Raw genomic sequence first — 24294 nt, 5'->3', positions numbered from 1 at the left:
TGCAATGCATTGGGCAAATCTGCTGCAAATGACCTCTTTAAAGTGTTGAAAAGCAAAGATGTCACCTTGAAGACTAAGGTGCACCTGACCAAAGCCATGGTATTTTCAATTGCATCATATGCATGTGAAAGCTGGACAATGAATAAGGAAGACCGAAGAGGAATTGACGCCTTTGAATTGTGGTGTTGGCGAAGAATACTGAATGTACCATGGACTGCCTAAAGAATGAACAAGTCTGTCTTTGAAGATGTACAACGAGAATGCTCCTTAGAAGCAAGTATAGTGAGACTGAGTCTTACATACTTTGGACATGTTGTCAGGAGGGATCAGTCAATGGAGAAGGACATCATGTTTGGCAGAGTACAGGGTCAGCGGAAAAGAGGAAGACACTCATTGAGGTGGATTGACACAGTGGCTGCAACACTGGGCTCAAGTATAACAATGATTGTAAGGATGGTGCAGGACTCGGCAGTGCTTCATTCATAGGGTTGCTATGAGGTGGAACTGGCTGGAGGGCACCTACGAACAACAATAAGTTGAGAAATTTCAGTAGGGGCATGTTTTTGTGCCGACTAAATTTGCTCAGGGTGGCTCTTTTCCTTTGGATATGATTTTTTGCTGTTGTTCTGGTCAGTAAAACTAGATTAGAGAACTGCCCAGTTGGTTGATTAGTTGACTTTCTGTGCAGAGTCTGTTGATATTTCAACAAACAAGATTCCTGCACACCCAAACCATCCTTGCGAGGTAACTTTTTACCCATCAGCCCCAAAAGAAGATCCAGCTGCTCATCTACCCATCTATGTTCACATGTCAGTGTCGGCCGCCAGGAGATCCATAGACTCAGTTCTGAATGTCGTAACTAAAGTTTCTGTAAGGTGGTCAATGGCTTTACAAGGCTTGCTTCTTGGTTGTACAGCTGTTGACACAGTAGTTCATTCACACAGAAGTAGCACTTTGGGACGGGGATGGATTCTACACTTTGTTATCCTGGGTATTCAAGGCCCGGGGTGGACCCCACAAATTTGAGGGCAAACAGGGGAAGGTGGTCTGTGAACCTTGGGCAAGCCAGGGTCATCTCTGCCAAGGCACCAGATGGTGACCCAGCTGTGCCTGGTCCCCCTTAGGATGGAAGTGTCCCTGTGAGCACTGCTCCACCCCTGACCTGGGCTGGGAGGGAGAAGCTGGGGCCTGGCATTGTTCAAGAAGGTCACCTGATCAGGACTGCCATGGGCTGTGTCCCCCTGGATGTCGTCCTGTGGCCCTAATGATCAGTCCTCACTCCCTGCAGTGTTGGGTTAAAGCATTTCTCAGATCAAACTGTGGGATCCAAACCTGGCCCCACTCCTAATGACCTCTGGGATCACCACAGTGATCTCACCTCTCTGGGCTTCACAGCTTCCTTCTGTGAAGCACAGATTACAATACACGGCTGCCTCCCTTTCTGCGTTCCCTATCCAGACTCTCCAAGCCATGACACCCTATCTCTCAGGGGACTGCAACATGGTCTGGCCAGGCCATTTCCCTGAAGGACCTGGAGGGCACCACAAGGAGCACCCTTATCTTCACTGCGGCCTTACTCAAGGGGGATCATTGAAAAGCCTGGTTTCCGAGAGCTGGCCTCCAACTCGGGGTGTTCCGTGACACACAGCACAGCACACGCTTCACATTAGCCATCAGTGATATGAGAAATGCGGACCTCCCAAGCTCTCCTGCATCTGTGTAGGCATCTGTGGTCCCTGCACTGCAGTGCCTCGTGAGGACCTAATACGGCGCTCCTGTCTACGGCCTTTAATACAATGTCTGACACACAGTGACTTGTATAAAAACACTAAGGGGGACTTTGTGTGCTGCTATGATGCTGGTTTTCCAAATGCCAGCTGGGTCACCCATGGTGGATGGGTTTCAGCAGAGCTTCCAGATTAAGACAAAGAAGAGAAGACCTGGTGATGTACTTCTGAGAATTAGCCAAAGGAAACCCTATGGAGCGCAACAGAACATTGTCCAGCATATTTTGCATACATCATCTGGAAGGATCACTCTCTGGAGGAGGACATCGTGTTTGATGAAGTACCAAAAAACCAAACCCGTTGTCATTGAGTCAATTCTGACTCATAGCGACCCTGTAAGACAGAGCGGGACTGCCACATACAGTTTCCAAGGAGCACCTGGTAGATTTAAACTGCTGACCTTTTGGTTGGCAGCAGTAGCACTTAACCACTACGCCACCAGGGTTTCCTTGGTGAAGTACGAAAATGAGGAAAATCCTCAGTGAGATGGCACTCAAACATGCTGGTGATTACGAAGATGATACAAGACCAGGCAAAATTTCCTTCTGTTGTAACTAAGGTCACCACAAGTTGGAGTAGACCGGACAGCGCTCATCCATCGACCTATCCACCCATCCCAGCAATCTGGAGAGTCGAGGCTAACTGCATGAGCTTGCAGTATAAATATACTGTAAATATAAACAAACTGCTTGAATTCTATTTTGCTCATGGGAAATCTAACGGTCACTAATATCAAGATCACAGGTTCATGAAGCTTAGCCTGCATCAGAATCACCTGGAGGACTCTGTAAACCACAAACTACTGGACAACCCTCCCAGAAGTTTTGATTCTGTAGACCAGGGGAGAGGGCCTGAGCCTGCATTTCTATCAGTCCCAGGTGATGCTGGCGATGCTGGTCTAGGGATCCCGTGTTGAGAACCACTGGTCCAGATGTCAAACACTGACCACTAACATTTATACGACAATGACATAAGGTGTCTGGGATCCAGGAGTTTCTCCAGTTTGTCATTCTTGGCCAACAGCAGGAACATCACATAAAAGTCATTGTTTGGGAGGCACTGAGTATCTGTTAATGGTGATAGAAAATTTAGCAACGGATGTTGACGATGGTTGCACAACATGATCAATGTAATCGATGTCACTGAACTGTACACTGAAAACTTGTGAATTGGAAAATGTTGTATTATATATCTTTTTACCATAATAAGAAATTAATTAGAACATATGGAAAGAAAATGATGGAAAACATCAGAAACCGATGAGAAGTTAGTCAAAAGGAAGCACTCACCTCCACACCTTTTCTCTTCCACGCTACGGGATCTGGCCACAGACACTTCTGAGAAAACAAACACCCAACCACAATGAGTACATGGTGCTGGGGAAGAAGATCGCATCAGTGCTTCACTCGAGAAAAAAATGTGTGATTTTGATTTTCACATGAGTCAAGTTTCCGGAAGTCTGAAGTATTTTAAACCCTGATATTCATTTTTTTTTTTTTTTTTAACCAGCCTGAGATATAGCTAGTCGAGGTCACCTTGATTGGGAAGGGGTGAAATTCACGAACATAGAAATACAATTCCACAGTCCCCTTGGCTGAGCCCAGGCCACTGGCTTCAACCTAAGGCCAGGCTGTGTGTGGATTTTCTGCAACGATGCCATCTGCCTGCTGAGAAACCTGTTCAGGGCTTGCCTGTGGTGTTCCTGCCCAGATTCTTTGTTTTGTCAAAGCTAGTGTGGCCCAACCCCTGTAGAGGGACCAAGTCACGAGAGCTCAAAGGAAGCTGCCACAACAAACACGGTCACCATTCGGGAGCCCCTCCCTGCTCTCCAATGTACCACATGTCAAATCTACAAGTAAGATGCCAGTAAGAGCATGCATCTCCTGTTTGAACCCCCAAGGAGAAACACCATCCTGGGAGTCCAAACATTTGGCTCTGTCCTGTACTGATGTTTCATTACATTGTTGTTGTTAGGTGCCGTCGAGTCGACTCTGACTCACAGCGACCCCATGCACAACAGAACGAAACACTGCCCGGTCCTGAGCCATCCTCACAATCATTGTTATGCTTGAGCTTATTGTCACAGCCACTGTGTCAATCTACCTCATTGAGAGTCTTCCTCTTGTTTCATTACAAAGAAAGAATTAAAAATAGGTCCATGGTTAAAAAGAAAAACAAAGCACAGCACGTATTCCTAGAGTTCTATACCATACATGATCAGATGTCTTAAAAGTCTAAAGCTAATAATTTTCTCTAAAATATTAAATTTTCTACAAATAGACAAAAACAGAGCAAACTTGGCTCATAGGGTTAAGCCCTGTTATTGCTTGGTCACAAATTGGTGTTTGCTTTGGCACACATGGGCAACTGATTTATGGGAAAAGCACCTTGCCCACAGTGAGCATGCAATAGGTGATCCGCTATCACTAATACTTAGAACTGATTTTACTCTGGAAAGTCTGTGGCATGAGGGCCAATCAACTGCTTCCCCAAGATGACCATGGTGACTATTATGGGTCGAATTGTGTTCCCAACGTATGTTGAAGTCCTCACCTCCATTTGGAAACGGAGTCTTTCTTTGAAGACTTTTTCAGTTAACAAAGTCATAGGAGAGTAGGGTGGGTCCTAGTCCTAATCCCTTCTGAGAGTGGCATCTTACAAAAGAGCAGGGCAGACAGAAATGGGGTCATACACAGGCAGAAGACAGCAGGAGACGATGTAGGCAGATGCACCTATCATCAGCGGAGGAACACCAAGGATCGCGGGTGGCCACCTGAGCTGGGAGAGAGGCAGGAGTAGTTCTTCTCTCAGAGACTCAGGATGAGACCCTGATTTGGACTTCTGGCCTCCAGGACTGTGAGAAAATGTATTTCTGTTCTTTAAAGCCACCCACTTTGTGGTATTTTAGGAAAGTAGGACAAGGGGTCTCCATTTTCCCCAATATGTTAAAGCTGCAGAGAAACAGAGAAGGGCCTTTTTTCTGTGCAGACACACACCCAGCACTGCCAGAGCATTGAACCCAATAATAAAATAACCCCTCAAATTTTTTTCATTCTTTCAAGCAAAATTTTGACTGAATTAGTCAATAAATTACAGAGGACATTATGCTTGAAAAAAACCTTAAGCTAATGAATGAAATTCAAGTCTAAACCTGCTGTTATATGAAACCATGAGTTGACAGAATATGGCTTTGTCTCACCAAATAAGGCCTCAGAGGACTGATAACTCTGACCTACGAATCATGTTCTCTCCCGGGTGTTGGAAATGACTTTATTCACATTGACAAACACGTCTGCCCTTACCTGGAATGAAGTTAGAATCAAAAGCGCATGGCCGGCTTTCCGTGGAGTTTCCGGAACACTGGCCACCCACAGGGAAGAGAAGGATGCACTGGCGGGTGCGGACCTGGACTCCAGACGCATCGCATTCGGACCAGTCCGACCACTCTGACCAGCTCTCTGCAGTGACCAGGCGGGGAAGAGGGGGCAGAACTGATCCGTTAATATCAATCAACCTGCAAACTCCAGCAAGGTCAACATGCTATTCTAGGTTTCAGATGATGGTTTTAAAGGTTCTGCATATAAACAAATGCATGGAGTCGTGTCTCCTGACCAGTCCAGTAAATACAAGTGAGAATGAATCAAAGTGTACGTAGATCCTAATAAAAACGAGGTTAAAATAAATTTTCTAAAATCCACAATTTTTATCTATGAAGTAATCAAATTTAGACATTCAAGGGGCTGATTTGTGAGGTCCACTTTTGCACAGACCATCACTTTGGGGCAGAAATATCAACACAGACATTTCCCTCCCTGGTGGCATGGTGGTTAAGTGCTTGGCTGCAAAATGAAAGGTCGGTGGTTCGAACACACCAGCAGCCCTGCAGGAGAAAAGGTCTGGTGATCTGCTCCTGTAAAGATTTACAACCTAGGAAACCCTGTGGGAGCAGTTCTACTCTGTCACATGGGGTCACTATGAGTTGGAAAAGGAGCCCTGGTGGTACAGTGGGTAAGTGTTTAGCTGCTAACCAGAAGGCTGGCAGTTCGAACACACCAGCAGCCCTGCAGGAGAAAAGGTCTGGTGATCTGCTCCTGTAAAGATTTACAACCTAGGAAACCCTGTGGGAGCAGTTCTACTCTGTCACATGGGGTCACTATGAGTTGGAAAAGGAGCCCTGGTGGTACAGTGGGTAAGTGTTTAGCTGCTAACCAGAAGGCTGGCAGTTCAAACCCATCAGCTGCTCTGCGGGAGAAAGACATGGCAGTCTGCTTCCTTAAAGGTTACAGCCTTGGAAACCTTACGAGGCAGTTCCACCCTGTTCTACAGGGTCACTGGGCCCTGGTGGTTCAGGTCAAGAGCTACGGCTGCTGACCAAAAGGTTGGCAGTTTGAATCCACCAGCAGCTACCTGGAAACCCTCCTGGGCAGTTCTGCTCTGACCTATAGGGTTGCTAAGCGTTGGAATTGACTTGATGGCACACAACAACTACAATGTCTGCACGCTAAGGCAGAGTAGCCACCAGCCCTTAGATACTTTCCTGAGAAATTCTCACAGGCCTTGAGGCTCAAGTAGGAAAAACACTCACGTTTTGAGAAAGCAAAACACATGTGTTAATGAGAAAGTGCTCCCCCCGACTCCACACAAGGAACAGAAGTTTCAAGTTACCACAAACGTTCTCCTTCTGTTATAAAAACAATTCCGGACAGTCAGTTCACCAAAGCCAAACTCTACATGGGTTAGAAGTCATTTTTCCCCATGGGGACTGTTGTTGAGGGTCATAAGGTCAACACACAAGCCTTGGGTATCCTGGGTCAAGGCAAGAAGATGAATAATGCAAAGTAACTTTGCCCTCAAGTGTCAGATTTGCTAGGATTTAAATCTACTTAGGAGCCCTGGTGGCACAGTGGTTAAGTGCTCAGCTGCAAACAAAAAGGTCTATGGTTCAAACCCACCAGCCGCTCTGTGGGAGACAGATGTGGCAGCCTGCTTCTGTAAAGATTACAGCCTAGAAAACCCTATGGGGCAGCTCTACTCCACCCTTAGGGTCGCTATGAGACAGAATCAACTCAACAGCAGTGGGTTTTTTGGTTTATGTCTATAAATGTTTGAAAAGAAAGGAATCATACTCATATTTAAGTTTGGAAGTTTAAAAAAAGGACTGTCAGTATTATTCATAAAATATTAGTAACCAACATTTTTAAAAGGTTTTCTTCTTCGCAGTTCCCATTTTTCCCCTTGTTATACTTAAGCATCATTTTTGTAGTGCAGCCACTACTTAAAACTGATCTTGTGCCTCGATCTGCGTGAACGGTTACACTTTTTCCTTAGAAATGTGTACAGCGCCAATTTCCAAAGTGACTGTGACACTTGGTTCCAAGGCAGTTTTCTATGTCACTGGAACCTTCTGGAAACATCTGCAAGAGCAAACTAAAAAAAAGTATGTGTTTCAAAAGCACCTTTGGGCTGAATTGGGGCCTCGAGTTCTCCTTGTAGAGGGAAATCCCTTCACGAAAGGGGCCTGCAGGTGTGCTGATAAAAGCAGGGGAGAAGGGGAATACCAGACCACACATTCCTCTTCACGGCCAGCTTGGGGGAGAAGAGCCCAATGAGATGAAAAGAATGGTGGGGCCTCCCAACAACCAAGGGAACCTGCCAAGTCTCCAGGTGCTGAAAGAAGACGTCTGGTCGTCCCGGCAGGTTGCCAATGCTGAGCAGCGAAATGGGCACAGGCAATCACCCAGGCAGACCTCAGACCTGGGGGACCATCTGATAGCTAGTCCCTTCCCCAGCCCTTCTCTCCCCTTGGCACAACAAGGGCCCACTGAGTAACTGTTGTTGTTAGGTGCTGTGAGTTGGGGCCAGGGAAGAAGTGCCCCATAGAATTTTCTAGTCTGTAATCTTTATAGGAGCAGATTGCCAGGTTTTTTCTCCCACAGAGCTGCTGGTGGGTTCCAACTGCCAACCTTTTGGTTAGCAGCTGAGTGCTTAACCACTGCACCACCAGGGCTCCTGGTGGTCATTAGTGACTAATTATCAAGGCCAATTCCCCTTCTAACTGGGGAATTTGGATTTTATAATAAAATGTGATATATACTCTCCTGCTAGTGGGATAAAGAACCTGAACCCTCATGCTGAGCCTGCGGCATTGTGACAACTACTGTCTTCTACAACTATGGGGTGTGAAGTCACATCAAGAGTATTATGGACTGAATTGTGTCCCCCCAAAACAGGCTAAGTTCTGGTGTTGTATCTATGAATATGATCCTGTTTGGACACAGATGTTTTCTTTTGTTATGTTAATGAGGTTATACCAGAGTAGGGTGGGTCCTAAACCTAATCTCTTCTGAGTGGTCTGTTATAAAGGGAAGAACAGACACAGAAAGACAGACACAGGGTAAGACAGATGCCATGTGACAATGGAGGTAGAAGCATCTACAAGCCCAGGAAGCCATGATTGCTGGTGGCTCCCAGAAGCTGAGAGAGGCAAAGAAGAGCCTCCCTGTAGAGCTGGTGCACTGAATTTGGACTTTTAGCCTCCTAAGCTATGAGAAAATGTATCTCTGTTTTTTAAAGCCACTCACTTGTGGAATTTCTGTTATACCAGTGTAGGAAACTAAGAGGATAACAGTCAGGTAGATCTGCTCTCCCCTTGCAGAGCTTACTGTAACGTGGCACATCACTGTTACCTAGTGAGTTGAGGAAAGAGGAGTGTGTGGGATGGCCCGAGGCCACATGCACTCACCGGGGCAGGGCTGTGTGTTGCAGAGTGCCTCCTCTGTGTGCAGCCCCAGGCAGATGTCCCCTCCGTAGGCTGGGGCTGGATTTGAGCAGGAGCGCGTCCGCATGTAGTGTCCACCACCACACGTTGTCGAGCACTTGGACCAGGAGGACCAGCAGGACCACAGACCATCCACTGGGGAGGGACACAAAGTCACAGGGTTTCAGGTCCCAATCCCATCAATGTGATATCATTATACAGAGTCACATCATTTCAGATCCCAAGCCGCCAATGTAATGTCTACACAGAGTCACACTATTTCAGATCCCAAACCCCTAATGTAATGCCTCTACATAGAGTCACATCGTTTCAGATCCCAAACTTGCCAATGTTATGTCTCTACACAGTCACATCGTTTCAGATTCCAAACTCGCCAATGTGACGTCTCTACATAGTCACACTATTTCAGATCCCAAACCCCAATGTGATGCCTCTACATACAGTCTAACTATTTCAGATCCCAAACCTGCCATTGTGACGCCATTATACAGTCACACTGTTTCTGATCCCAAACCTGGCAATGTGACATCATTATACAGAATCACACTGTTTCAGATCCCAAACCCGCCAATGTGATGTCATTATACAGTCACACTGTTTCAGATCCCAAACCTGCCAATGTAATGTCTCTACACAGAGTCACACTATTTCAGATACCAAACCCCCAAGTAATGCCTCTACAGAGTCTCACCGTTTCAGATCCCAAACTTGCCAATGTGACGTCATTTTACAGAGTTACACTGTTTCAGGTCCCAAACCTGCCAATGTGATGCAATTTTACAGATCACACTGTTTCAGATCCTAAACCTGCAAATGTGACATCTCTACACAGTCACACTGTTTCAGATCCCTAACTCGCCAATGTGACATCTCTACAGTCACACTGTTTCAGATCCTAAACCTGCAAATGTGACGTCTCTACACAGTCACACTGTTTCAGATCCCTAACCCGCCAATGTGACGTCTCTACAGTTACACTGTTTCAGATCCTAAACCTGCAAATGTGACATCTCTACAGTCACACTGTTTCAGATCCCTAAACCGCCAGTTACGTCTCTACAGAGTCACACTGTTTCAGATCCTAAACCTGCAAATGTGATCTCTCTACAGTCACACTGTTTCAGATCCTTAACCCGCCAATGTGACGTCTCTACAGAGTCACACTGTTTCAGACCCCTAACCCGCCAATGTGACATCTCTACAGAGTCACACTGTTTCAGACCCCTAACCCGCCAATGTGACATCTCTACAGAGTCACGCTGTTTCAGATCCTAAACCCGCAAATGTGACGTCTCTACAGTCACACTGTTTCAGATCCTAAACCTGCAAATGTGATGTCTCTTCAGAGTCACACTGTTTCAGATCCCTAAACCACCAATGTGACGTCTCTACAGAGTCACACTGTTTCAGATCCCTAACCTGCCAATGTGACCTCCCTACACAGTCACAGTGTTTCAGATCCCTAACTCGCCAATGTGACATCTCTACAGTCACACCGTTTCAGATCCTAAACTTGCAAATGTGACATCTCTACACAGTCACACTGTTTCAGATTCTAAACCTGCAAATGTGACATCTCTATACAGTCACACTGTTTCAGATCCTAAACCCGCAAATGTAACATCTCTACAGTCACACTCTTTCAGATCCTAAACCCGCAAATGTGACATCTCTACAGTCACACTGTTTCAGATCCCTAACCCGCCAATGTGACATCTCTACACAGTCACACTGTTTCAGATCCTAAACCTGCAAATGTGACATCTCTACACAGCCACACTGTTTCACATTCTAAACCCACCAATGTGACGTCTCTACAGAGTCACTGTTTCAGATCCCTAACCCGCCAATGTGACGTCTCTAAAGAGTCACACTGTTCAGATCCCTAACCCGCCAATGTGACGTCTGTACAGAGTCACGGTGTTTCAGATCCCTAACCTGCCAATGTGACGTCTCTACACAGTCACACTGTTTCAGATCCTAAACCTGCAAACGTAACATCTCTATACAGTCACACTGTTTCAGATCCTAAACCTGCAAATGTGATGTCTCTACACAATCACACTATTTCAAATTCTAAACCTGTGAATGTGATATCTCTATACAGAGTCACACCATTTCAGATCCTAAACTCGTGAATGTGGCATCTTTACCCAGAGTCACACTGTTTCAGATCCCAAACCCGTGAATGTGATATGTCTACACAGTCACACTGTTTCAGATCCAAAACCTCAATGTGATGTCATTATACAGAGTCGTACCATTTCAGATCCCAAAACTGCCCAATCTCCAGGCAGGACTGCATTACAAGAATGCACCAGTGCCCGTAACAGCAAAGGTGTTGACCAGCCACAGGGAGGGCTTGGTTTTCCTCTTGAGGAGGGGTCCACTTTTCAGACACTAGAAATAAGTGGGCCCAGGCACACCGAGGTGAGGCAGCAGAGTGAGTGTAGGGTGGAGCTGGAACCTAAAGCTTGGCTACCTGTATGCAGAGCCAGGTTACAACACAGAGCTAGGGCATCTTAAGTTATCTACTGCAGCTGTAACAAAAATGCCACAAGTGGATGGCTTTAACAAACAGGAATTTATTTCTCACAGTTAGGAGCCTAGAAGTCAGAATTCAGGGTGCCAGCTCTAAGGGACGTTTCTCTCTGTCTGCTCTGAAGGAAGGTTCTTGCCTCTTCTGAGTTTCTGCTCCTGAGTAGTCTTCATGTGCTTGGTATCTCTCTTCCCTGTCTCTGCTAACTTGCTTGTTTGTTTAATCTCTTTTATATCTCAAAAGAGACTGACTCAAGACACACCCTACACTAATCTGGTCTCATTACCATACATGATAGAATGCAAATTTCAAAGCAATTCATTACAGAAAATTATACTTGACCAAATGAAAGCTACGGATTAGGCAGCTCCATAGAAAAAGACAAAAATTCTTCTTCTAGACATTCTAGCTGAATGCCCCAACCCCTACAGTAAAACAAAAACAATGGCAATAACAGAAAGTACGACTGTTAGCAACCTAAAGAGCAAGGAAAGCTCAGACAACTCACACCTGCATGTCGGGAATCTCGTACGTGGTCCGTGAGGTGGTCCTGCATCGGACACCCCCTTGGGACATAGGCAGATTTGGTATTGGTTCCCTGGAGTACACACAGGTCTGCTGAGGGGTAGCCCTGCTCCTGGCTCCTGAAGGATCCCCTGCAATATGGATTGAATTGTGTCCCCCAAAAATGACATGTTGAAGTCTTAACCCCGGTATCTGTGAATGTGACCCTGTTTGGGAATAGGGTCTTTGAAGATGTCATCAGTTATTAAAATGAGGTCATACTGGAGTAGGATCAGCTCTAATCCTATAGGAGTGCTGTCCTGCTAAGAGAAGACACACACACACACACACACACACACACACACACACACACACACACACACACAGAGGGAGGGGAGAGGAGGGGGAGGGGAGGGGAGGGGAGGGGGAGGGGAGGGGAGGGGGGAGGGGAGGGGGAGGGGAGGGGGAGGGGAGGGGGGGAGGGAGTGAGCCAGCAGGTGAAGACAGAAGAAGGCACAGCCACAAGCACAGGAATGCCAGGAACTCTTGGAACTGCCAGGAGCTGGGAGAGACACATGGAGCAGTTCCTCTCTCAGAGCCCCAGGAGGGAGGAATCCATGCGGCCGACACCCTGACTTGGACTCCAGCCTCCAGAACTGTGAGACAATACATTTCTGTTCTTTAAAGCCACCCACTCTGTGGTACTTTGTTCCACAGCTCTGGGATACTAAGACACTTAACAGAAAGTTCCTGGTCCCACCTCCTGTCCCCCTCTCCTTCAGGACACATCATTGTCTCACCCTCTTCTAGGTCATTTGTAGTTTACAGAGCAGAACGGGGACGCCAGGATTTCAGGATAAGGAAGTACAGAGTGCCCCGGGCACGCTGTAGTGTCTAGGAGATGCTCTCTGTACAAAACACCCCTGTTCTCATTTCTCATCCCGATTCTAAGAGTCAGACCCTCCATTTTATCCACACTCAGTACACTTTCTCCCTTGATGTTTCATTTTTCTCTTAACAAAGGGGAACCATGTTAGTTAAATCTGATTAAAGGAGTTTGTTTCCTGCGTTAGATTTTATGGGGTTGAAATAAAACTCTGAGGATGCTTTCACGTTATTTGAATATTGCCTAGCAACAAAGAAGCCTCTGTTGGTTCTGGAGTCCTCAGAGCTGAATCCAGCGTGAAATGAGACAGACAAGGGCTGAAAGAGAAAGGCCAAGCTAGTTCTCAATGATGGAGTTAATTAGATTAGTGAAGAAAGATAGAAGTTAGATAAAAACCACAGAGGGTGAAAAAAAAATGATCATTTCTGCACGGGCTCGACTTGAAACCCTTGATGCAGTTCATTACACGCATTACAATATGGGGATCAGATTTCTCATTAATCAGGTGAAAGGGTCTTTACATTCATATAGTTTCTTAAGACTTATTTTTATATTTAATCACATGATAGAATTCTGTTTCAATAAAATGCAGTGCCCAGGTTTGAAGGTGTCCATAATTAAAAAAAAAAAACAAAAAACAGGGCTAATGACGAGTCAATTCTCAAGAAGAGTGCCTACACGAGGGAAAGTTGCCCAATAAGCTGGGCCTCCCACTGGGCAGTCCATTTGGCATCCACAGCCCTGGGGGCTTCCAACCCCTTCTTGCTGAGTCCCAGCCTGTCTCAGGTTTTGGAATGCTCTAGAAGGCGACAGAGGATTGACATCTGCACCCCTCAGCCCGGGCACTTGCCGACTCACAAGTGGGAAGTGGTGTTGGCCACTCTCAATTCCCAACACCCGATGGAAAACGAGGGCAGAGCTATTTCGAGATACTACGGTTATGCACACAGGGTCCTGGTCTGACCACCAAATCAGACGGTATAAAAACAACAGGCAGAGCATTTCAGTGGAGTGTCTCTGAGATGGGCTGTGACTCTATGCACTCTGGGACCCGCAACATCCCAGCATCTGTGAGGAATGTACATGTTCTACCAAGGCAGCGAGGAAATCTGTCCGCAGTCTGTGGAGGGTGCATGAGGGTCCCCCCATTCCCACGGCTCCCTCCTTCCTCCTATTTATAGGATGGACCCTAATGTAATGATGCAACCACTGGCCCCTCTCAGCCCCTGGGGGAGGATGCTCCACTCTCTCTACTGGGGGCTGTGGGAAAGAACCCACTCTTTGACCTCTCTCAGCTCTTCGGCATCAGCCTGTCCGGGAAGGCTGGGTAGTCAGAGGAGGAGTCCCCTGAGGCTGGAGGAATTCAGCAGAGGCATCCTAGGAGGAGCAGCATAGCCATCGGAGCGGGAACATTACAGGAACAAATCTGTCCTGGAAGAAGTACAGCCAGAATGCTCCTTAGATGTGAGGATGATGGGACTTCATCTCACCTACTTTGGACATGTTATCAGGAGGGACCAGTCCCTGGAGGAGGACATCATGCTTGGTAAAGCAGAAGGTCAGCAGAAAAGAGGAAGACCCTCAACGAGATGGACTGACACATGGCTGCGGAAGGCAGACTCACTGAAGGCGCACAGATGTCAGCCTTTTCCACAAGGAATCAGAGCTGAAGACTGGCCTGAAAAGAGGGTTGCACGGAGGGTCGTCACACATGGGGAATGACTCAGGGCTTGGCCGCAGGTCGGCTGCACTGAGGGAGGCACGAGGACGCCTCCATTATCCTTGTTTTCTCCTTTTTAACCACATTGGGTACTATGGATTGAATTGTGACCCCACAAGTTATGTGTTGGATTCCTGGCATTTGTACCTGTGAGTGTGATCCTGTTTGGAAATAAGGTTCTTCTGTTGTTACGTTAATGAGGTCATACCTGGGTAGGGTGGATCCTAAACCTAATCACTTCTGAGTTCTAAAAAGAACAGAACAGTCCCAGACACACACAGGTGCCATGTGAGGAACGCCAAGGAATTAATTCGCAGGACTACTGACAAGGGAGCACCTCCTCCTAGAGGCGGTACCCTGAACTTGACTTCTACTTCCTGAACTGTGAGACATGTTTCTGTTCTTCACAGCCACCACTTGTGGTGTTTCTGTTACAGCAGCACTAGGTAACTGAGACACTGAGTCAATCCAACGGTTTACAACATCACTGAGATAGTTATTAAGAGCACAGCACAGGGATCGCCAGGCTCCTGGCCCCCACACCTTCCCAGGTACTCTCTGCACTCACCTGGGCAGGGCAGGACATTGCACTCCTGGTACTCCAAGGAGGGCCCCAGGCACGGCAGCCCCCCATACTTGGGCTCGGGGTTGTTGCACATCCGTTTCCGGTTCCGGATGCCACGGCTGCAGTCGCGGCTGCACTGGGACCAGGATGTCCAGGCCGACCAGGCGCCGTTGACCGTGTGGGCAGAGTACCTTCCCGCTCTCAGGAAGTCCCCAGAAAGGCCTGCGAGGACAGGGCGAGAACACAAATCCGTTAGGAGCTGCTGGGCAGACCGTTTGCCACGCTGACTTCCCTTTGTGTCTCCTGCCTGCTTTGTTTCTACAACCACACTCTCAAGTTCAGTGAACACTTTTTACATTTCAGAAGGAAAGAAAAACACAGTTGAGTGACAGAGTCCTGTAACTCTGCAGCCACTGGTAAACAAAGGTGCACACGTGGCAGAGTCATTACAAATAATCTGTCTCCTGCTACTAGTAGTTCACTTATCATTCTGAGAAACCTTTCCTTACAAAGAAAATATAATCTCAGTACTACCCTTGGGAATTCTACAACAAACAAGCAAAAATCCCACAACCTACAAATGTGTTCTGAAATACAGGTGGAATTTAGCAGCCCTTATACACTGTAATGGTGAGTGTCTGGGTGGTGCAAATGGTTATCGAGCTTGGCTGCTAACCAGAAGGCTGAAGGTTCAAGTTCACCCAGAGCACCTTGTGAGAAAGGCCTGGTGATTGCCTCCTGAAAAATCATCCATGAAAACCCTCTGAAGCATAGTTATACTCTGACATCCATGGGGTTATCATGAGTCAGAGCTGGCTCGACAATAACTGGTTACACACAATGAAGAAGTGTTCAGCGTTAAAACTGTCCATCTGGATAAATGGAAACACGACCTGGACCTTTTCTAAACCTGTTCCTTCATTTTTCAAACTTTACAAAGTGAGTTAGCCTGGTGAAGGTGCTGGGCTAACGGCTGCCGAGTAGCAGCCACGGACGCTGGGATCTCCTCCAGAACCACAATGGACTGAGCCATTGCCCCAGAACCCAATGCGTCCCCAAAGACCCATGAAGCCCAGGGCACACGTCTGAACAAAATGTGCCTCCCTGGGAACGAGCCTAGGAGTAGAAGCAGCAGTAGCAGCAGTTGGAGAAGGAGCTGTCCTCGTGGGAGTAACAGTTAACCAGCTTTGAGGGCCTACCATGGGCCGGATTCTGTCCTGCAGGGTTGCTGTGAGTTGGGATCGATCGGATGGCAACGGGTTTGGTTTGGTTTTTACAGAATTAAGTCTCGTTTTGTGTGATCGGAGGCAAACAGTCCATTGCATTTTCAAGATATCAACACCAAATGTGTGCATGGTGTGGGGACTGGCCATTAGGACACATGAAGGCTCAAGTCCTTTTTCATGTGGCCCTGATACTCCATTAGAGGGAATGTAGGGTATTTCTTATAAACGTGTATTGAATTTTTCCTTAGTTTCTACAGTCGTCGTTGTTAGCTGCTGCCCAGTTGGTTCGGACTCACTGCAACCCCGTGTGTACAGAGCAGAACAGCTCCACAGGATTTTCAAGGCTGTGACCTTCTGGAAGCAGGTCACCAGGGCTTTGTTCCAAGGCATCTCTGGGTGGGTTTGAACCACCAACCTTTTGGCTTCTAGTTGAGCACTTAACTGTTGGTGCCACTCATTACTAACCTTACACAAAACTTTGTTTTGGTTTTGTAAGTATCTGAGAATGGAAGGAATAAAAGAATACATGTTCAGAAGGTAGAATAAAGTTAGTGTACAGAGAATTAGTATCACTCATTTTCTTTTTTTAAACCGATGTCAAAAGAAACCAGATATTGTAGAACCTGCTTTGAAATAAGGAAATTAGTTGGTGAACTGCAGATAGGGTTGCCAGATTTAGTAAATAAAAACACAGAACACCCAGTTAAATCTGAATTTCAGATAAAAAACAAATAACGTTTTTAGTACAAGTATGTCTCAAGTATTGCATGGGACATACTTATACTAAAAAAAAAAAAAGGTCTGGGTCAAACTCGTTCCCCCCTGCCAAAAAAAATTCTGAAAAAAATCAGAAATTCAAATTTAACTAGGCATCTTATATTTTTCTGGCAACCCTAACTAGCAATCACACAGGTGGGTCTTCAGTTATTTATCTCTGGACATTTTATGATGTATCTTTCCTTCGTACAGGCCACTCTAACTGGAGCGAGGAGTCAGGGAGATTGTAAGAGTGGGTGTCCTTCTCTCTTGATTCCGATGTGGTCTTCTCTATCAGTGCTGGTTCTCCTGCAGTATCAAATGGTAAATCAAAGGGCATAAGACACGGCTACCAAATTTCTCTTCAGTTTCAGATTAAAGTTAGTTTATTAAAAAAAACCCAGCCTGAACCGACCAGTTGCCATTGAGTCCGTTCTGACTCCTGGCAACCTCACGTGTGTCACAGCAGAACCGCGCTTCACAGGTCCTTCAGTGACTGACATTTTGGAAGTATATTGTCACGGCTTCCTTCCAAGGTGCCTCTGGGTGGACTTGAAGCGTCAGCCTTTCAGTCAGCAGCTGAATGTGTTATTGTTTGCACCACCTAGGGACTACGGAGTTATATTAATATAATAAAGTTATATTACAGCAGCCTTCAGACACTGCTTGGCAACCTGACATTCACCACTGGCCATTCTTAGCTAGTGCCTGAAGCTAGATCATTAAGGTACTACACTGATTTCTACCGCGCAATTATTACAGCAAATAAGTCACAGTGAGTGCCATATGTTCTCAGTTCCAATTTTAAAAGAGTAGAGAGAGAGAAAACATACTATGTGGCAGAAAATGTTAGAGTTGAAAAAACAAATTCTTTTCAGAAATTCTCCCCTTAAGTGAGAGAAAGCTTAACATGACAGAAAACCCCTCACAGGCTTGCTTTATCCAAGATGCCTTTTCTGTGACGGGTGTCTGTCAGCATTCGCTGAGGGGGTGGGTGGGCTTCAGGGAGAAAACTGCCACTCCTCAAAGGAGGCCCAATAAAGAGTAGACTTGCCCTGAGATGACACTCAGATTTCCACCAGTCTTACAAATACAAACCAAAGGCTTTAACTGTGGCTGACAGGGGGAGTCTGAATGGAGAGGAGCTTATATAGAGCAGATCAAGCAATCTTTTCTAAAGGCTTTAAAAAAAATCAAAACATATACATTCTCTAAAAAATATAGAGATGCCTAAGTCAGATACCTAAACAAAAACCGTTAACACTAGATATTTAAGACCTCTGATTCAGAGGCAAGTGGGGACATTTTTCCTCTCCTCTCTTTCCAGAACTCCAAATACTTGTATTTTAGAGATTTGGGTATTGCCTCAAAGTCCCTGAGGCAATGTTCTTTGCTTCCCTCCTTCCTTCCTTCCTGCTTTCCTTATGTCTTCTTTCTGTTCTTCAAACTGGATAATTTCTACTGATCTATTTTCAAGTTCAAGAAGCCCTGGTGGCACAACGGTTACGCACTTGGCTATAAACTGAAAAGTCGGTAGTTCAAACCCACCAGTGGCTCCATGGCAGAAAAGATCTGCTTATCTGCTCCTATGAAGATTACAGGCTAGAATCCCACTGGGAAGGTCTACTCTGTTCTGTGAAGTCCCTATGAGCTGGCATTGACTCAACGGCACACAATAACACCAAAAACAACAACATTTTCAAGTTCACTGACTCTTTTCTTCTGCTATCTCTAATTTGCTGCTAGGACCGCCTGGTGAATTCTACTTATTTCATTTATTATAGTTTTCACTTTTAAAATTTGGTTCTTTTTTTATGGTTTCTATCAATGGGTTGACACAATAGCCACAAGACAATGGACCCAAACATACCAACAATCGTGAAGATGGTGGAGGACCGGGCAACAAACACTTTTATGTTATGATAAGGTTGCCAGGAGTTGGAACCGATTCACTGACAACCATATTTCTTTGTTGAGATGGACGTCTTTATCATGACTGCAAGCATACAAAACAAAGTCAAAATAGCTTCTTTAAAATCCTTGTCTGATAATTTTGACTTCTGAGCCATCTTGGGTTGGCCTACCTTGTTTGTCTTCTTTTGAGTATGAAGCATGTATTTTTTGTTACCTATATATTGTTATATTAAAAAAAAAAAAAATTTTTTTTTTTTTTTATATATTGTTACCTATATACTGGTGGCATAGTGCTTAAGAGCTGCGGCTGCTAACCAAAAGTTTGGCGGTTCGAATCCATCAGGCGCTCCTTGGAAACTCTGTGGGGCAGTTCTACTCTGTCCTATAGGGTCTCTATCAGTCAGAATCTACTTGGTGGGAATGAATTTGGTTTTATATATTGAAATATTTTTTATTATATCCTCACATTGTGAATTATATGCTGTTGTAGAGATTCTGGATCCCTGGTAGCGCTCTGGTTAAGAAATTGGCTGTTAACCAAAAGGTCGGCAGTTCGAACTCATCCAGCAGCTCCATGGAAGAAAGGTGTGGCAGTCTGGTTCCATAAAGATTATAGCCTTGGACACCCTAAGGGCAGTTCTATTCTGTCCTATAGGGTCGCTATGAGTTGGAATCCACTTGACGGCAATGGGTTTGGTTTGGTTTAGAAGTAGGTGGTCTTATTGCTGTAAATTTCTAACTTATTTCTTACACTAAACTCTTATTTGTAACCTTGGTGGCCCTTCTCATCAGCTCGATATGTTTCTTTCAGATCCTGAGGTTTGAGGTGCTCTCCAGTCTGTTGGAAGAAGATGGACATCTGCCACAAATCAAATACGTAACCACAATGGTGGCGTCAGTGCTGAGGTAATGGTGGAAAAGGGCGTGAACCCCGAGGAGGGTCGCTGTGCTTTGAGTCAGCAGAGGAAGGAAGACGCTGCGTATTAACAATTAAGTGGCCCCTGCATTATCTTCATGATGTGAGGAGACTTGGCTTTGATTTTCAAGCAACATCACCTCTGGTACAAAGGTACTATGTGGGTTTTCACTGCCTTTCGCCAGGACACTGAGTGAGTAGCTGGAGACCAACAACAGGAGTGTAGATAAATTCACAATTCCTGCTTGTCTTAACTCTTGCTTATAGTCTTACTGCATAGCTGGTTAAAAAAAAAAAATTGCCTCAAACTAAATTTTCCAATGTTTTTTGTCAAAGCTTTTAGTGACCCAGTTTACCTTTAATACAGATGCAGCAAAAAAGCAAGAACTAAGATAAAAAGATTGTGTGCTTTCTTTGTGTTGGACAGGATTCCAAAGTTTTCACCTGTGCCATTCCTTTCATCTACAGCTTTTATGGTCCTCGTTTCACAGACGGAACTCCAGGCATGGAGAGGTAAAGTACCTTGCCTGAGGCCACACAGCCAGCAGGGCGATCCAGGCAGCCTGACTCTGGACCCCAAGACCCTAGACTTCCTGAGGTACTGACCCAGGGGTACAGCAGAGACAGAGGGGCAGTGTCTCAACCTATACTGTTTCTGGTTACCAACTCCTTTTAACTAAGGTGGGTTTGGTTTATTTGGATTAATTAAGATTTCCTCTCGTAACACCCTTCACTAAAGCAGACCCTTTTATTGGTGTAAACACAGAAATGGGTGCCTCTGTCTGGGTTGCTGTCATTGTTGTTAGGTGCTGTTCAGTTGGTACTGACTCACAGGGACCCTATGAACATCAGAATGAAGCACTGCCCGGTCCTGTGCCCTCCTCGCATGAGCCCAGTGCTGCAGCCACTGCTTCAATCCATCTCATTGAGGGTCTTCCTCTTCTTCACTGACCTTCTACTTTACCAAGCATGACGTCTTTCTCCAGGGACTGATCCCTCCTGATAACATGTCCAAAGTATGTGAGACAAAGTCTCTCCATCCTTCCTTTCAAGGAGCATTTTGTCCACTTCAGAGATAAATAAACAAAAAAACATTTGCTGCCGAGCTGACTCTGACTCGTGGTGACCCCGTGCGTGTCAGAGTAGAACTGTGCTCCGCAGGGTTTTCAGGGGGTGATTTTTGGGGAGCAGATCACCACGACTTTATTCTGAGATGCCTCTGAGTAAACTCGCACCTCCAACCTTTCGGTTAGTAGCTTAGTGCATTCATTATTTGCACTACTCAGGGTCTCCAGGGATAAATAAAGGAAAAGCTCATTTGCAGCTTACACTTTAGTGCCAGAAGGGCTGTGGAAGATTACTGAATGTATTTTCTGATATTAAGTAAAGCTCACACAAACTATTCTGGACCTATCATGTTCCTGTAATTTTGGGGGTAGAATTCATAGGGCCATCTCCTTGCGTAACTAAAGGTCTACAGGAAGGGTGATCATCGTTATAAAGATGGCTGAGCAGTAGTGTATCAGAAGGAAAATGCCCCCTCGATCTTCTGTGAGATAGGAGGTGAGATCACAGGCTCCTGTGGCAGGGGCTGGCGGCCACCACTCAGCCCTGCGCCACGCCCACTCACCGTCCGTGGAGCAGCCGCTGGTCCCGTCACTGGAGCAGTAGCGCATCTCGATTCTCTGCCGGCCCACTTCCAGCAGGTTCGGATCAGGCAGGCGGGCTTTGCAGGTGTACCGGAACCGCTGCTCATAGTGGCCGCCATTGTCGGAGATGTTGACGGGTGTCCAGGGTGTCCAGGGTGTTGTCTTCTTCAGCTCAGGGCAGGGGTTGGTGTTGCAGGGCTGGTACTCCTGGGAAGAGAATGCAGGGAACTTGCTTGTCACAGATATCCACAGCCCAGTCCTGCAGGGCTGCCTTCCATGAGACCTCAGGGCTGAGAATCACCAGCTGCTACACGCTTAAACATGTAAGTGGACACAAGCCTGTGTCCACCCTGGGATGAATGGATACACAAAATGTGGTCCATCCATACAGTACAATATCACACAGCCACAGAGAGAAATGAAGTCCTACTAATACATGCCACAACATGGATGAACCTCGAAACCATTCTGCTGAGTGAAATAAGCCAATCACAAATGGACAGGCATTGTATGAAATCTCTAAAATAGGCAAATACATAGAGCCTAAAGTGTATCAGTGGTTACCCGGGGCAGGGGGAGGGGTAAATGATTGCTTAGGGGTACAGAGTTGGTATGTGGGGTGATGAACTACCCTTGTAAACAGTTAGTGGTGATGGCTGCGCAACATGGCGAATGTAATTAACATCAAGGATTGTACACTAATAACAACAACAACAAAAAAACTCAAAAAACCAAACCAAAAAGAAAACCCAGTTTTTATACTGATTACATGTTGGAGTTGAGTGAGATAAAATAGAATTTAAAAAAAAAAAAAAAAAAACAGGCCAAGTGTCAGGGGCATCTGTGTGCTGCTGAGATGGCTGACTGGGACAGTATACCCTGGTGTCCCTTCCTTACAGTCAAGGTTGAGGAAGAACAAGCTCATTAGATCTAAGTCTCCAACATCTTCTGTTCTTATGTCCATTATTCCCTCATAGTGCAAAGCTTAACTCTTTAGTTACTATTGGTTTAACTGTATACCAGCCACTTTTTATGCCTCTGGACCTCATCAAAACCAAAACCAAACCCACTGGCATTGAGTCGATTCTGACTCATAGCAACCCTATAGGACAGGAGCAGAACCGCCAGGTTGGATTTTCAAGGAGTGGCTGGTGGACTTGAACTACTGACCTTTTGGTTAGCAGCCAAGCCCTTAACCACTGTGCCACCAGGCTCCAAGAGAAATAGGATTCTTAATATTATGGTGGAAAGTATTAGATAAGAATAGTTCTTAGATAAGAATAATATTAATATTATGATAATATTATGGTGGAAAGTATTAGATAAGAATAGTTCTTGAACAATGTCATACAGTCCCCCAAACATGTTTCCACTGTATCCCCATCTCAGTCAACAGTGATAAAACCTTCCACCAAACATTTAATCCAGAAACCTGGGAGGTATCCTTGTTGGTTCTCCCTTACTTCTATGCCAAGTCCTATAGATAAAAAAATATATATATAGATATGGACTCCTAATTATGTCTTGCCACTACCCATCTTTTAGCTTGTCATACTGCGGGGGTGTGCATGTTGCTGTGATGCTGGAAGCTACACCACCGGTATTTCAAATACTAGCAGGGTCATCCATGGTGAACAGGTTTTGGCAGAGCTTCCAGTAAGACAGACTAGGATGAAAAGCCTGGTGACAGTCTTCCCAAAATTAGCCACGGAAAACCCTATCTATCACAACAGAATATTGTTCGATACAGTGCTAGAAGATAAGCCCCCTTGGTTGGAAAGTACTCAAAACACACCGTGGCCTCAAGAATGGACTTGAGCATACCCATGATCATGAAGATGCCACAGGACTAGACGATGCTTCATTCTGTTATACATAAGGTCTCCGTGAACTAGAGCTGACCCGTGGCATCTAACAGTAAGAACAGTGAGTCTCGTGGTCATTCTCTCCTCTCTGTCTTGACTGCCTTCTTCCTAATTAAGGCCACCATCTCTTCTGGCCTGTGGTACAGAATCATGACAAGCACTCACTGAAGCTGAATTGTCTGTATAATTCAGCCTTCCCCCACCCAGTGCCATTGAGTCGATTCCAACTCATAGCGACCCCATAGGACAGAGTAGAACTGCCCCATAGAGTTTCCAAGGAGCATCTGGCGGACTAGAACTGCCGACCTTTTGGTTAGCAGCCATAGCACTTAACCGTGTGTGTATGTGTGCTTTATGTAGACATAAACCTACAGAGGAGGAGCCCTGTTGGCACAGCAGTTAAGTGCTTGGCTGCTAACTGAAAGGCTGGCGGTTTGAACCCACCTGGCAGCTCTGCGGGAAAAAAGACCCGGCAATGTACTCCCATAAGGATTGTATCTGTATATCTAGGAAATCCTATGGGGCAGTTTTACTCTATAACAAATGGGGTCACTATGAGTCGGAATCGACTCAATGTCACCTAGTGACAACAACAAGAGATATAAAGATATCTGTATATATACAACGTTCCAAACTACGTGGCTCATCTTCTAGGGCTATATTGGACAATATTCTGTTGCAATCCACAGAGTTTTTATTGGCTCATTTTTGGAAATAGATGGCCAGCCTTTCCCCCTAGACTGTCTTAGTCTGAAAGCTCCACTGAAATCATGGATGGCCTTGGTGAGATTTGAAATACCAAAGCCATAGCTTCTAGCATCATTGGCGAGGAATACTGAATATACTGTAGACTGCCAGAAGAATGAATAGTCTTAGAAGATATACAACCAGAATGTTCCTCAGATGTAAGGATGGCGAGATTTCAACTAACTTACTTTAGATATGTCACCAGAAACACCAATTCCTAGAAAAGAACATCATGTTTAGTAAAGTAGCGCGTCGGTAAAAATGAGTGAAACTCTCAGTGAGACGGACTGACACAGTGGCTGCAACAATGGGCTCGAGCACAGCAATGGTCATGAAAATGGCGTAGAATCGGGCAACATTTTGTTCTGTTATACATAAGGTCGCCATGAATCGGAGCTGACTCAACGGCAACTAACATCGACAACAATATATACAACCGTAA

The 24294-nt window shown here is 45.7% G+C and overlaps 1 protein-coding gene across 6 annotated transcripts in view; it reads right to left on the bottom strand.

Annotated features, from left to right (window-relative positions):
* SEMA5A (semaphorin 5A) overlaps positions 1 to 24294 on the bottom strand; it is a 553896-nt gene that overhangs the window by 14054 nt on the left and 515548 nt on the right. For all 6 annotated transcript variants that reach the window (XM_049860605.1, XM_049860561.1, XM_049860570.1 and 3 more), the window contains 5 exons: positions 21222 to 21447; positions 14783 to 15001; positions 8530 to 8700; positions 5090 to 5245; positions 3077 to 3124 (listed from right to left, as the gene is read on the bottom strand). In XM_049860605.1, the coding sequence (XP_049716562.1) occupies positions 3077 to 3124; positions 5090 to 5245; positions 8530 to 8700; positions 14783 to 15001; positions 21222 to 21447 (820 nt within the window). The remainder of the gene's footprint in view (positions 1 to 3076; positions 3125 to 5089; positions 5246 to 8529; positions 8701 to 14782; positions 15002 to 21221; positions 21448 to 24294) is intronic.

Source organism: Elephas maximus, chromosome 2 (genome assembly GCF_024166365.1).
Source record: "Elephas maximus indicus isolate mEleMax1 chromosome 2, mEleMax1 primary haplotype, whole genome shotgun sequence".
Lineage (NCBI taxonomy): Eukaryota > Metazoa > Chordata > Mammalia > Proboscidea > Elephantidae > Elephas > Elephas maximus.
The sequence above is the reverse complement of the archived record's forward strand: the minus strand, read 5'-3'. Positions and strand labels throughout refer to the sequence as shown.